The sequence below is a fragment of the Otolemur garnettii genome, unplaced genomic scaffold (genome assembly GCF_000181295.1).
Source record: "Otolemur garnettii isolate 467f Iridium unplaced genomic scaffold, OtoGar3 scaffold00044, whole genome shotgun sequence".
NCBI lineage: Eukaryota > Metazoa > Chordata > Mammalia > Primates > Galagidae > Otolemur > Otolemur garnettii.
This window is the reverse complement of record NW_003852439.1, coordinates 6,185,100-6,198,975: the sequence shown is the minus strand read 5'-3', so window position 1 is coordinate 6,198,975 and position 13,876 is coordinate 6,185,100. Positions and strand designations below refer to the sequence as shown.

At 48.0% G+C, this 13,876-nt stretch overlaps 1 protein-coding gene across 1 annotated transcript in view; it reads left to right on the top strand.

Moving 5' to 3' along the window:
* Positions 1–13,876, top strand: part of NPRL3 (NPR3 like, GATOR1 complex subunit) — a 51,804-nt gene that overhangs the window by 27,148 nt on the left and 10,780 nt on the right. Inside the window, exons 6-7 of the mRNA XM_012805782.2 lie at positions 1,543–1,624; positions 12,118–12,255. Coding sequence (XP_012661236.1) covers positions 1,543–1,624; positions 12,118–12,255 — 220 coding nt within the window. The remainder of the gene's footprint in view (positions 1–1,542; positions 1,625–12,117; positions 12,256–13,876) is intronic.

Here is a 13,876-nt window from a genome sequence, read left to right as displayed (position 1 = left end):
TTGAAGATGAAAGCTTTGTCCTGAAGCATACAGGTCCTGGTATCTTGTCCATGGCAAATGCTGGACCCAAGATAAACAGTTCCCAGTTTTTCTGCACTACTGAGACTGAGTGGTTGGATGGCAGCATGTGGTCTTTGGCAAGGTGAATGTTGTGGAAGCCATGGAGCACTTTGGGTCCAAGAATGGCAAGACCAGCAAAAAGATCACCGTTACTGACTGTGGGCAGCTGTAATAAATTTGACTTAATGTTTCAACCACCAAACCGTTCCTCCTGTAACTCAGGGAGCCCCCTTCTCCTCCATTTGCTCGCAGTATCCTGTAATCTCTGTGCTCTCAACTGCAGTTCTTTGGATTGCATATTTTCCTTATTCCTCCCCATGTCTAGTAGGATTGCAGAGTTAAGTTTATGATTATGAAATAAAAACAAAACAAAACAGTCCTGTCTAACTCAGGTGCATTTTAGTAAAAATTTACCTTTTATGTTTACAGCTGCCAAAATTTGCAGTATATTTCTGTTTTGACCAATTATGTACTAATTATAAGTAGGATAATAACAATCTATAAGTTTTCTTTTATAGTGTTCTCTACAGAGACTATGACTTTATACAGGAAGTAAAAAAACTTAAGTTTAAATTTATGTATTTATATTTTTTCCAGGAATTTAGGATAAGGATTAGTAAGACTTTTCAACGGTAAAACTAAGTTTTGTTTTGTTTTGTTTTGTTTTTTGTGACACAGTCTTAGTATGTCATCCTCGGTAGAGTGCCATGGCATCACAGCTCAGAGCAACTTCAAACTCTTGGGCTCAACCCAAAGTTTTTTGCCTCAGCCTCCCAGGTAGCTGGGACTATAGGCGCCTGCCACAACACTCAGCTAAAAAATAAGATATTTTTTTTTTTTTTTTTTTTTTTTGAGACATCTCAAACTGTCGCCTTGTGTAAGTGCCATGGTGTCATAGCTCATAGCAACTTCCAACTCGGGCTCAAGCGATCCTCTTGCCTCAGTTTTTCTATTTTTAGTAGAGATGAGGTTTTTGCTCAGGTTGGTCTGGAACTCACGAGCTCAAGCAGTCCACCCACCTCAGCTTCCCAGAATGCTAGAATTATAGGCATGAGCCACCACTCCTGTCCCCATAAAAATAAGTTTTATTAGCAGATAGATTTGAGGGGGAGGAGTGAGATATGGTAAGGAAACACCTGATCGCTGAAACAGGAAAAGGTTTGGTGGTCTGAGGGAGAAGCTCAGGAGGGGCCAGTGAGACAGTTTGCTCTGTAGTGCTGTGACAGTAGGTTGGGAGGGCCAGGGTAAAGTTTAAATGCAAATGTTCCAGGTAGTTAAACAAATCAACCTAAGTCTAATTTTAGTTCAAATGGATGCATAGATTTTATAAAAAGAAATAGAAAGTTTCTTGATGTTTGTTTTAAACAGTCACTTAAAATTCTTTTCAAGTTAAACTTGTTTTTAAAGGTATTTCTTATTCTAAACTATAAAAGTTTCCTTGCTTTGAAAGCTCTGAATTCTCCTGTGTTGTGATTCTTACAGGAAATGAAGGTCCTCAGTCCCCATTCCATCACATCCTGCCCAAGTGCAAGCTGGCCAGGGATCTCAAGGAAGCTTACGATAGGTAAGCCAGGGGAGCATGCTCATTAAACCTCCTCATGGGTCAGCCATCCTGAGGACCATCTGCAGATGGGGCCCCCCTGTGCTAGACACCACTCTCTTAGTGTGCAGCTTGGCAGAGCTTTGCTGAGATTGGGGTGAGAGAGCACTGGGAAGGGATAATTTTGTGGCTGCCCTTCAGAGAAATAATCTTGGTGGTATTTTTTCAAGTGCAAGCCCCTTTGCTAGTGGAATACACTCAGCTGGGGAAGTCCCTCCAGATTCCTCTTAAAGTAGAAGGTGAGCCTAAAGTTATGCATGAGAGTCTCAGAGTATTTTGAATCATCAAACAAACACAAGAACCAAGTTTTTTTTTTTTTTTTTTTTTTGAGATAGTCTTGCTATGTCACCCTCGGTAGAGTGCTGTGGCATTATAGCTCACAGCAACTTCAAACTCTTGGGCTTAAGCAGTTCTCTTGTCTCAGCCTCCCAAGTAGCTGGGACTATGGGAGCCAGCCACAACGCCTGGCTATTTTGTTGTTATAGTTGTCATTGTTGTTTGGCAGGCCCGAGCTAGATTTGAACCTGCCAGTGTATATGGATGGCACTGCGCCACAAGTACCAGGTTCTGAGTCCACCTTCATGAGGTGTCCCTGAGCCCACTTTTCACCCATGAGGAAACTGAGGCCCAGTGGTTAGAGCTGGGGCTGGCTGTGTTCCTCACCACATTGGAGCAGCCAGGGTTTAGGATACTGAATGTGTAAAGGCAGCAAGTGTTGTGACCATGGGGCCCCTATGGTTGTGCTGATTGTGTTGGCAGCTGAGCATCAGCTGTAGTGAACGTGGATAAGCAAAGATGTCCTTTTCTCATTGAGGGCGTCTATGTGAACACTGTTCCATAGCCCTGGGTCCTGGTGCTAGTTTTGGCTCCTTTTGGGCCCTGAAGCTGAAGCTGGGGATGAGTACCTTTCCTGTCTCTGCAACTCCAGTGCCCGCCCATTCACTTAGTGCCTTGTCAAAAGCTGCAGGGACCACATAGGTCCAGGCACGTTGCTGGGAAGACAGCATGTCTGGTATAGGCCTTTCTCCTCAGCACAGCCAGTCCCTCTGGGCTTCCCTTGCTACTTACTGTAGGCTTTTCTTTTTATCTTCCTGCCTTCTTTTCCTCCTTCCTGGTTCTCTCATGTCTCTATACTCTTTGTTACCATGTGTTCAGCTCAGTGCCACTGCTAAGGCCTTTCTGGGGCCCCACCCACTCCTAGCAGACCCATTATACCCTGTGCACTCTCCTTGAGGTGGGCTTGACTCGGGAATTGGCAGGTGAACTCCACTGTGGCCCCATGGGGTATAAGCAGTGATGTTTTGAACAGGATCATTTCTTTAAAAAAACAATTTTTTATTTTTTCTGATTTTTACCAACAATGTTTGTTCATTATAGACATTTAGAAAGATATAAAGTAAAAGTCATCTATAATCCTGTACCCAGTGATAATCATATTAAAATTTTTCTAATTTTCAATTTCTTTTTTTTAGCTTCAATGTTTTTTGTTTTTTTGTTTTTTTTTTTTTTGAGACAGAGTCTCCCTATGTTGCCCTCAGTAGAGTGCTGTGGTGTCACAGCTTACAGCAACCTCAAACTCTTGGGCTTAGGCAATTCTCTTGCCTCAGCCTCCCAAGTAGCTAGGATTACAGGCGCCCACCACAACACCCAGCTATTTTGGGTTGCAGTTGTCATTGTTGTTTTAGCAGGCCTGGGCAGGGCTTGAACCTGCCACCTCCGGTGTGTGTGGCTGGTGCTCTTCTCACTGGGCTGTGGGCGCTAAGCCGCCCAGCTGTTTTTTGGTTGCAGTTGTTTAGTTCGTCCAGGCCCGGTTTGAACCCACCATCCTTGGTGTATGTGGCTGGTGCTGTAACCATTGTGTTACGGGCTCCAAGCTTTAACTTCAGCTTTTGAAAGGCCACATATTTGTTAACTTTGAAAGTCTGAGTGGCTCAGCCCCTGTAGCTCAGCGGCTAGGGCGCCAGCCACATATACTGGAGCTGGTGGGTTGGAATGCCAGGCCTGCCAAACAATGACAACTACAACAACAAAATAGCAGGGTGTTGTGGTGGGCTCCTGTAGTCCCAGCTACTTGGGAGCTGAGGTGAGAGAATCACTTAAGCCCAAGAATTTGAGGTTGCTGTGAGCTATGATGCCACAGCACTCTACCCAGGTGACAGCTTGAGACTCTGTCTCAAAAAAAGAAAAAAAAAAAAGAAAGTCTGAGTGCTGTGTGTCCTTCCTGTTGTTCCCCCTAGGTGATCCCCCCACCCTTAGTGGCCGGATGTGTCTGGCAGTAAGCCATAAGTCTCCTATCACACATAGATCTTTGTTTCTTTCTTTCTTTTTTTTCCGAGACAGAGCCTCAAGCTGTCCCCCTGGGTAGGGTGCCATGGCATCACAGCTCACAGCAACCTCCAACTCCTGGGCTCAAGCGAGTCTCCGACTCAGCCTCCCAAGTAGCTGGGACCACAGGCACCCACTACAACGCCCGGCTATTTTTTTTTTTGGTTGCAGCCGTCATTGTTGTTTGGCGGGCCCGGGCTGGATTGGAACCCTCCACCTTAGGTGTATGTGGCTGGCGCCTTAGCCACCTGAGCCACAGGCGCAGAGCCAGATCTTTGTTTCTTTTTACACAGCATTGGCATACTGTGCATGCAATTTTGCCCTTTGCTTTTGCAATTTAATAGTACATCATAGATGCCTGTCTGTGCTGTAATGTAAGGACTTTTTCATTCTGTTTTCAGCTGCATAGTACCCTCATAGCAGAGGCTGAGGCAGGAGAATAGCTTGAGGCTAGGAGTTTGAGTCCAGTCTGGGCAATATAACAAGACTTTCTTTCTTTCTTTTTTTTTTCTTTTGAGACAGAGTCTCACTATGTTGCCCTCAGTAGAGTGCTGTGGCATCACAGCTTACAGCAACCTCAAACTCTTGGGCTTAAGTGAGTCTCTTGCCTCAGCTCTCCCAAGTTGCTGGGACTACAGGCGACTGCCACATCGCCCGGCTAAAGACTTTGTTTCTTAACAAAATAGAAAAAATAAAAAGCATACCATTCTTTATATTTCTAAAGAAATAATGGGCTATATTTCTTGGATTTGAATTATGTTGTAAAGTTAGAAGGAAATAAGACTTTGGACTGCATGTTGGATGGTCTGCAGGGGTGCAGAGCAGCTCGGAGCCTGAGGCTACCCAGCGCCACATAGTGGCTATTTTTAAAGGGCAGGAATTGGAGTTCCTGGTGATTGTCTCTTAGCATTCTTCCCTTAAGCCAGGCATTCTGTTTGTTAGTTCCCAGGAGCCCATTTCCTCTAGGGGAACTCCCACCCCCACCCATCCTGCGTCTGGGGATTCCCCAGTGATGCTGGGAGCTGTGCCCCTCTGTCAGGGTCCTGGCAGCAGTGTGTTCTCCTATACTCCGCTCCTGCCTGGCTCTAGCACAGTGTTGCATCCATCTAGGAGCCCCTCTGGTCTGTGGCCTCCCTACTCTTCTCGTCCTGTCAGATCTGTGGTTGGCTTTGAGAACCTGGTCTGCCATTGCTTCTGCAGGACGGACTGTACTTTTGTGCTAGGAAGGGGACTAAGTTGACCTTATCAATCAGGGCCCCTCTTTCCTGACAGAGACTTTCTTAGTAAGTACTAACCAGGCCCAACTTGCTTCGTTTCTGAGTTCTGATGAGATCAGGTGTGTTCAGAGTGGTCTGGCCATAGACCTGACAGTGACCTTCTGCCAGATTCCTGAGGAAGTTTTCTTGGAGCAGAACTGAAAGGCTAGAAGCTGTAAGACTTAATGAGGTTTGAGATTAGAGTGGGATTTTTTCAAAGGAATTGTTCTGGATTTTTTTTTTTTTTTTGAGATAGTCTTAGTCTATGTGCCCAGGCTAAAGTGTTGTGGTGTCAGCCTAGCTCACAGCAACGTCAAGCTAGTGGGCTCAAGTGATCCTCTTGCCACAGTCTCTTGAGTAGCTGGGACTATAGGTGTTAGCCACAATGTCCGGCTAGTTTTTCTATTTTTGGTAGGGTTGTTCTCAATCCCCTGAGCTCAAGAGATCCTCCTGCTTTGGCCTCCCAAAGTGCTAGGATTATAGGTGTGAGCCACTGTGCCTGGTCTTGGATTTGCTATTTTAATTAAAAGCCAGAGTAGCCTGGTGTCCCTGTCCCCTGGGACCTGCGTCTCTGTCAACATAGGCTGAGAGTGTGAATTCCTTAAGAAGCCACCCCACCTGCCCCAGCACCTGTGTCTCCCTCTGGAGCTCAGGGACCTCAGTGATAGCCTCTCATTCCTGAAACTGTTGGGTTTTATCCCCTAGGAGGGCAGGGCTGTCCCTTCACTTTCTGTAACATGATCCTTACCCTCAGCATGTGGAAGCACTGCTTGTCTGCTGGTGGTGGTAGGAATTGTAGACAGGAGTAATAGCAGTGTAGATTTGTGGGGTATGTCTGTTAACAGGGCCCATAGTGGGGCCTGGGAGGCTTGGCTGTGCAGTGCTGGCCAGGACCTGGCTAGGCCAGATGGTCCTTGTGGCCCTTACATTGCTGGCTTTTCAGAAGGTCAGGCCTGTGGATGCCCTGAATACCCTGAGAGTTCTAGCTCCTGTATCCATAAAAGTGTACCTGAGCCTAAATTTGTATTTGAAATTTTAAGAGAGGGCTTTGGAGCTCCCCTAGATCCCTGGGGTCGTGCAGCATCCTCATATATGTGGTAGGAAGCCTGGCTGTGGTGGGACCAAGGAAAACAGAGTGTGCAAGAAAGCTTCATAGGTTTCTGTCCTAGGGGAGAAAGAGTAATGATCAGAGGAGACCAAAAAATAACATTTCTGTTATAAGCTAAAAGTGAGAAATTAACATTCTTTCTCAGACATGGAAATGTAATGGTAAGGGGATAAGTTTGTGCATATGTCTATCTTGGATATGAAAGAGATAAGAGCGTGTTTTAAAGGCCAACTACTGCACAGTCATTGCCACAGGATACAGGGCTCTGGCAGGAGTGTCTATCTCCTGCCACAGACTGGGCTGGGCTCTTCTGGTTGTTTGGAGGGTCTGGATAAGCCTCAGGGCGAACAGTGTTTTCCTACTAAGTGTTTTCAGACTAAACTATTAAACACCCTGCAAGCAGAAATATAAACTTAGTAGGAAACCTTTCAGGGCCCCAAATCTTTCTTTGCTATGGGATTTTGTCTCAACAATGAAGAATTTAAAAGCAGGGACAAACTTCTCTTCCCTCCCTTGGCAGACTGCAGTGTAGCTTCTGGCTTCCACTCCTGCTGGAGGGACACTTCTGGGCTTCCCTGAGAGCTGGGGGCTGGAGGTTAGGCAGGCACATTTGCTTTGCAGCCATCCCCTGACATCTCTATCAGGGAGCCTCCCGGGTCGGCGGTGAAATTCAGAGTCCCACACTCAGGAGCTGGGTTCATAACAAAACACCAGCCTCAGTGCAGAAGAGTCAGAGGGAAAAGGTGACTGGTATATGAGCAGATGCTGCTGCACTCCCTTGGGAAGTAGCGTGAAGTCCCCATCTCCCCCAGAGATGACCAAACTGGGCAGATGCTATAAGGACCTTAGTGATTTCTCTCTCTCTTCTCCCACCTCTCTCCTTTCCCTCTCCCTCCTTCCCTTTCACCTACGGCTGACACTTGTTCCTGGCTCTGCATGAGGCATGTCCTAAGCTTCCTCCTCTCATGTACACCTATACTATGACCTCCCGCCCACACTGCTTGTCTTCTTTCCTATAACTTTTCTAGTATTCTATTCAATTTGCTCATGACTATGTATATCTTTCTTTCCTGATGCTGCTGTGTGGGAGCTCCCAAGGGCAGGGCAGTAAGGTTTTTCTTCCCTGCTATGCCCTGAGTGCCTGAACCAGTGCTAGGAACCTCAGCACATGTGTCTTGCTTGTCAGCTCATGTGCAGCACTACTGAGATCCTTGGTGGAGCAAGACAGCCACATTTGGAATGATAGGAGTTTCAGTATCTAATTCTGGTTCTGTGCTTTTCCAATAGCTTCTTGTTTTATTTATTTTATTTTTATGTATTTTTAATTTTTTTTGCCTGGGCCTGGGTTTGAACCTGCCACCTCCTGTATATGGGTCCGGGCCTTACTCCTTGAGCCGCAGGTGCCACCCTGGTTTTTTTTTTTTTTTTTTTGAGACAGAGTCTTGCTCTGTCACCTAGGTAGAGAGCCGTGTCACCCTAGCTCACAGAAACCTCAATCTCTTGGGCTCAAGCAGTCCTCCTGCTGCAGCCTCCTAAGTAACTGGGATGACAGGTACCTGTCACCATGCATGGCTATTAATAATTTTTCTATTTTTGGTACAGACAGACGGACAGACAGAATCTTGCTCTTCCTCAGGCTGGTATCAAACTCCTGAGCTTAAGGGATCCTCCTGCCTCAGCCTCCCAGAGTGCTAAGATTATAGGCATAAGCCACTGCATCTGGTGCATGGAGTGGTCTTTGATTTTGTAAGAGGATGGGCTGTTTCTCAGGGTTTGATGTGAGATTTCCACCCCACAAAGACTGAGGCCAAAGTGAGGCAAGGCTCTGGCTGGGTCCATCTGCTTGGACACACTTACTTAGCATTCAGTCCTGCAAAAAGCTGAGAGTGGTGCCCTCCTCTGGAACCTTAGGGGAAGACCTGGGTCTTTTTCCCCCAAATCCTTTTTTTTTTTTTTTTTGAGATAGAGTTTTCCTCTGTCACCTAGCTGGAGTGCAATGGCATCATCGTAGATCACTGCAACCGCAAACTCCTGAGCTCAAGAGATCCTTCTGGCTCAACCTCCCTTACAGGCATGTGCTATCATACACAGCTAATTTTTCTGGGTTTTATAGAGATAGGTTCTTGCTATGTTGCTCAGGCTGGTCTTGAACTGGCCTTAAACAGTTCTCCTGCTTTGATCTCTCAAAGTGCTAGGAAGGAGCATCGTATGTGGCCCTATTCCCTAAATCTTGATACTCACCAAACATTCTTGTGTGTTTCACTCTGAGAGACGATGGACTGGCAGTGACCAACCTTTGCCTTCACACTCAGCCTCATCGTATATCCCTTACCCCGGACCCTTCCCCAGAGACTCTGCAATGGGAGAAGCAGGTGTGGGTTTTCTGATGCTCTTGAGAGAGGGCAGGTGGGGTGTTTGGCAGCTGTGGACACTGCAATGAGCAGACAGTTGGGGTTGGTGGGGGTCCCAGGGTAGTTGTGGTTATACATATGTTCTGTGTTTTTCTCATGTTTCTTCTTCCCACTGCCTCTTCTCTACTTGAGAGAATAAAGACTTATTTTGGCATTTGAAACTCTAGGCCAAGGCTGGGCATGGTGTCTCAACACCTGTAATCCTAGCACTCTGGGAGACGAGGTGGGTGGATTGCTTGAGCTCAGGAGTTCAAGACCAGCCTGAGCAAGACTGAGATCCCATCTCTAAAAATAGCTGGGCATTGTGGTGGTTGCCTGTAGTCCTAGCTACTTAGCAGGCTAAGATAAGAGAATCACTTGAGGCTCAGCTCCTATAGCTTAGCAGTTAGGGCACCAGCCACATGCACTGGGGCTGGTGGGTTCAAACGCAGCCAGGGCCAGCTAAACAACAACAACCACAACAATAACAACAACAAAAAATAGCCAGGCATTGTGGCTGGTGCCTGTAGTCCTAGCTACTTGGGAGGCTGAGGCAAGAGAATTGCTCAAACCCAAGTGTTTGAGGTTGCTGTGAACTGTGACGCCATGGTACTCTACTGAGGATGATACAGTGGACACTGTCTCAAAAATAAGAGAATCACTTGAGCCCAAGAGTTTGAGGTTGCTGTGAGCTGTGATACCGTAGCAATCTACCAAGGGTGTCAAAAGGAAAAGAAAAAGGGGCGGCGCCTGTGGATCATTGAGTAGGGCTCTGGCCCCATATACTGAGGGTGGCGGGTTTGAACCCGGCCCTGGCCAAACTGCAGCAAAAAATAGCCGGGCATTGTGGTGGACACCTGTAGTCCTAGCTACTCGGGAGGCTGAGGCAAGAGAATTGCCTAAGCCCAAGAGCTGGAGATTGCTGTGAGCTGTGACACTATGGCACTCTACCAAGGGCGACAAAGTGAAATTCTGTCTCTAAAAAAAAAAGAGAGAAAGAAAAGAAATTCCTGGCCATAGTCTCTGCTAGCCTTCTGGGGGGGATTCTTGGGGTTGTTGGTTTGTTGCTTGAGGCTTCAGAGAAAAGATTCTAAGAACCATCTGTGGGTGCCAGGAATGAGAGCTGTAGGGTCACCTCCCTCTCAGGAGACTCAGAGAGAGGGCTGTCTGTCCTGTCTGATTTGGGCAGGCAGAAGTCTGGCCATGCTTCATGGAGCTGTCCGCTGCCCCACACTTGGCTTGGTGTGGGCGTGCTGGCCTGTCTTGCCAGCTGGGGGTGGGAATAGCAGAGCAGGGTCAGCCATGATGGGAAAGGCACCAGCTGGCTGCTCTCCTGGGTGGTGGGGGCAGTGAACAGAGAAATGTGGGGAAGTGCTATACAAATTGGCAGTTTGGAGACGAGCTATTTTTTTTTTTTTTTGAGACAATCTCACTATGTTGCCCTTGGTAGAATGCTGTGGCGTCACAGCTCACAGCAAACTCTTGGGCTTAAGTGATTCTCTCGCCTCAGCCTCCCAAGTAGCTAGGACTACAGGTATCCACCACAACACCTGGCTGTTTTGTTGTTGTAGTTGTCATTGTTGTTTGGCAGACCCGGGCCAGGTTCAAGCCTGCCACCTTGGTGTATGTGGCTGATGCCAAGAGCTGATGTATTTTACTTCTATTTTAGAACTGTATTGCCATCACGAGGCTTTGTGGGCTTCCTTCCCTATGCAGGATGCAAGGAGGGTGCCTGCCTCAGCTCTTCTAAGCTTCGCTGGATCAGAGTGAAGGCCAGGCCTTGGCAGAGCAGTAAAGTTCCCACCACCTGGTGCCTGGAGCCCTGGGGGACACAGTGAGGACCAGCCAAAGAGGGCTTTGCTGGAGCAATTGCTGTTGGCACTTAATGAGAGGACGTTGTGACCGAGCTGTAGAGTAAGGTGGGGCATGGAGGCTGTCTCTCCCTCAGGGAATCTTGGATACACCTGCTGGAAACAACCCCTTCTTCCCTCTGTGTAGTTCCCACAGTGAGCTGCATGGGACCACATGCCACTGTGAAGCCTGTTCTCAGGGTAGGGGCTTTCTGTCAAAGAGAGTGCACCCGGGGGAGGACAGCTTGTGCCTTAGTTTCTTTCTTTCCTTCATTCACAAAATGCTGCTCTGTGGCCACCACATGTCCACCCCTTTACCAGATGTGCAGTGAATGAGAGCAAAACTCAGAAGCCCCTCCCTGTGAGTATGTTGTGCTGCACCAGAACACACTCACAGGGAGGGGCTTGTGAGTTTTGCATTTGACAGCAGATAAGTAGCATCCTGTGCTCAGGTGCTCAGGACAAGTATGCGCAGCATGAGGGGCCGGCATGGAAGTGGGGCTGGGGTCAGGGAATGCTTCACTGAGAATGTGATACTTGAGTTGAGACTGAAGGATTGAGGGAGCCCTGGGATATCTGGGGAGAGAGCTTGTGGTTGAGGGCCAGCACGAGTGTCTCCAAAACAGCCACACTTGAGTGACTGGACATAGGCCCAAGAAATGTGTTGCAAGGTCTTGGTGGGACTGCCCAGATGGGAGCTGTGGAGGGGTAAACAGGGCTGTCATCAGGGGCCTGTGCTATGGGCAGCTTGGGCCTGGTGGTACTAAAAAGGTCTGGCTTCTGGATGGCCCTGCAGGTGGAACAGATAGGATTTGCTAATGGCGTTGAGGTGGGATGTAACAGAAATAGGGAGTCGGGGTTTGTGTTGCTGTGCTTTGGCCTGAGCAAGGCTGGGGCCTGAAAGAACCAAATTGCATTAAGTAAGGGAATGCAGAGTGGGAGACTTGCTATGATGGTAAAGTGGCGGGGCGGGTGGGCTGTTTGGCTTGTGACACATTGTTCCTGAGGTATTGCTGACATCTGCAGGGTGCAGGTTCTGTGTACTTCTTGCCATTGGGATGTTCTGGGGGCATGGCATAACCAAGCCTTTTAGAGACTCTCCTAAAGAGTCTCCCCTCTCCTCTTTGTAGATAGGCCCAACCCTGCCTGGCTGCCCCTGTGTCTGGCCCATCAGGTGTGCGGGGCAGGCTCACACACTTGAGGGTGCACCCTGGTGCTGGTGTCCACCAGGACCTGGGCAGCCAAGGGTAGGATTAAGAGGCCTGTAGTGCATTATTCCTCATGAAGTTCTGGTTGGACTGCAGTTCTGGGGCTAGCTGGAAATACTTTTGTGTATATTCCTGTCATGTTTTCTTGAATGTGCTGACCTCTGAAAAGATGATGGCCTGCTCATGAGGTCTTCACTTATAGCTTCTTCCACCCAGTGGGGCAGTGTGCTTGGGATAAGCATCCCTGAAGCAGGGTGTTTAGAAAACGTCTGTGTGAGTGGGTAGGTGGCGTCCCAGGTAACAGCGTCCACTCTCCGCAGCCTCTGCACTTCTGGTGTGGTTCGGCTTCACATCAACAGCTGGCTGGAAGTGAGCTTCTGCCTGCCCCACAAGATCCACTATGCAGCTTCAAGCCTGATCCCCCCTGAGGCCATTGAGAGGAGCCTGAAAGCCATCCGGTGAGTGCCTAGCTCACACACACTCCCTTCCCTATAGCTTCTGCCTTAGACTTGACTATTTACTTCACTCTAGAAAATTCTCTTCTCTTCCTACTACAGAAGTTAGCAGATAGGGCTCAGCTGCTTACAAATGTTAAAGCTCTTGCTTTTATATCCAGCTGTCCAGGAGTGACCAATCCTAGGTTTCCCCAGACCCTCCTGGCATTACCTGAATGAGTAGGGCTCCCTGCCCAAGCCCTCACTCTAGGACAGAGCAGCCTGGGCAGGTCTGTGGGGCTGAGCATCCTGGGGAGAAGCTGGAAGGGGTTTGTCTTCATGGTGTTGCTCCCTGGATCTTCTGTATTTGAAGCAGAACTCATGGGATCTCAGCTTCTTAACTGATTTCCTGCAAGAAAAGAGCTGAGCCTGAACTGTCTCCCTGCCCCATCAAGCCTCCTGTTTTCTTGAAAATATGAAATGTTGTACCCCTGCAACCTGAAAGTATAGATTCAGACCCCACTTAAGTGCAAATCAATTGGAGGTTTATTGAACCTGCTCAGGGGACTGCTGCTCTGAGTCAGTCCGTCCCAGTAGAGGGCAGGTTGCCTTATATAATTTTTGAGCAAGCATGCTAGAGAAGCAAAACGTGGCTGGTTAGCTCGGGGTAGGGGGAGTTATAGCTTGAGGGTTACAATCTGGGTAAGTTCCCACCATTGTTCACCTGAACTTGGGACTTTTTTGTGCTTCCTTGTTTCACCTCTGAGGGGGAAGGAGGAGGAGGGAGTCAACCTGGGAACTTGTCCTGTTCCCAGGGTTGACTCTGGGGGAAGGGAGGAGGAGGAAGGTGGGCTGAAAACCTGACTATTTCAATATATATTGGTACAGTGGCATCATCATAGCTCACAGCAACTTCATACTCCTGGGCTCAAGTGATCCTCCTACTTCATCCTCTTGAACAACTGGGATTACAGGCCTAGCCACAATACCTGGCTAGTTTTTCTTTCTTTCTTTCTTTTTTTTTTGCAGTTTTTGGCCAGGGCTGGGTTTGAACCCACCACCTCAGGTATATGGGGCTGGTGCCCTACTCCTTGAGCCACAGGTGCTGCCTAGTTTTTCTAGTTTTAGTAGAGATGAGGTCTTGCTTTTGCTCAGGCTGGTTGTGAACTCCTGGCCTTAAGCGATCCTCCTGTTTCCCAGAGTGCTAGGATTACAGGTGTGAGCCATTTCACCTTGCCCTTGAATAGGTTTTATTTATTATTATTATTTTTTGAGACAGAGTTTCATCATGTAGCCCTCAGTAGAGTGCTGTGGCATCACAGCTTATAGCAACCTCAGACTCTTGGGCTTAAGTGATTCTCTTGCCTCAGCCTTCCAAGTAGCTGGGACTATAGATGCCTGCCACAACGCCTGGCTATTTTTTTGTTGCAGTTGTCATTGTTGTTTAGCAGGCCCAGGCCAGGCTTGAACCCACCAGCTTTGGTGTATGTGGCCAGTGCCCTACCTACTGCGCTATAGGTGCCGCCCACCCTCGAATAGTTTTTATTTATTTATTTATTTTTTTGAGACAGAGCCTCAAGTTGTCTCCCTGGATAAAGTGCTGTGGCATCACAGCTCACAGCAACCTCCAACTCCTGGGCTCAAG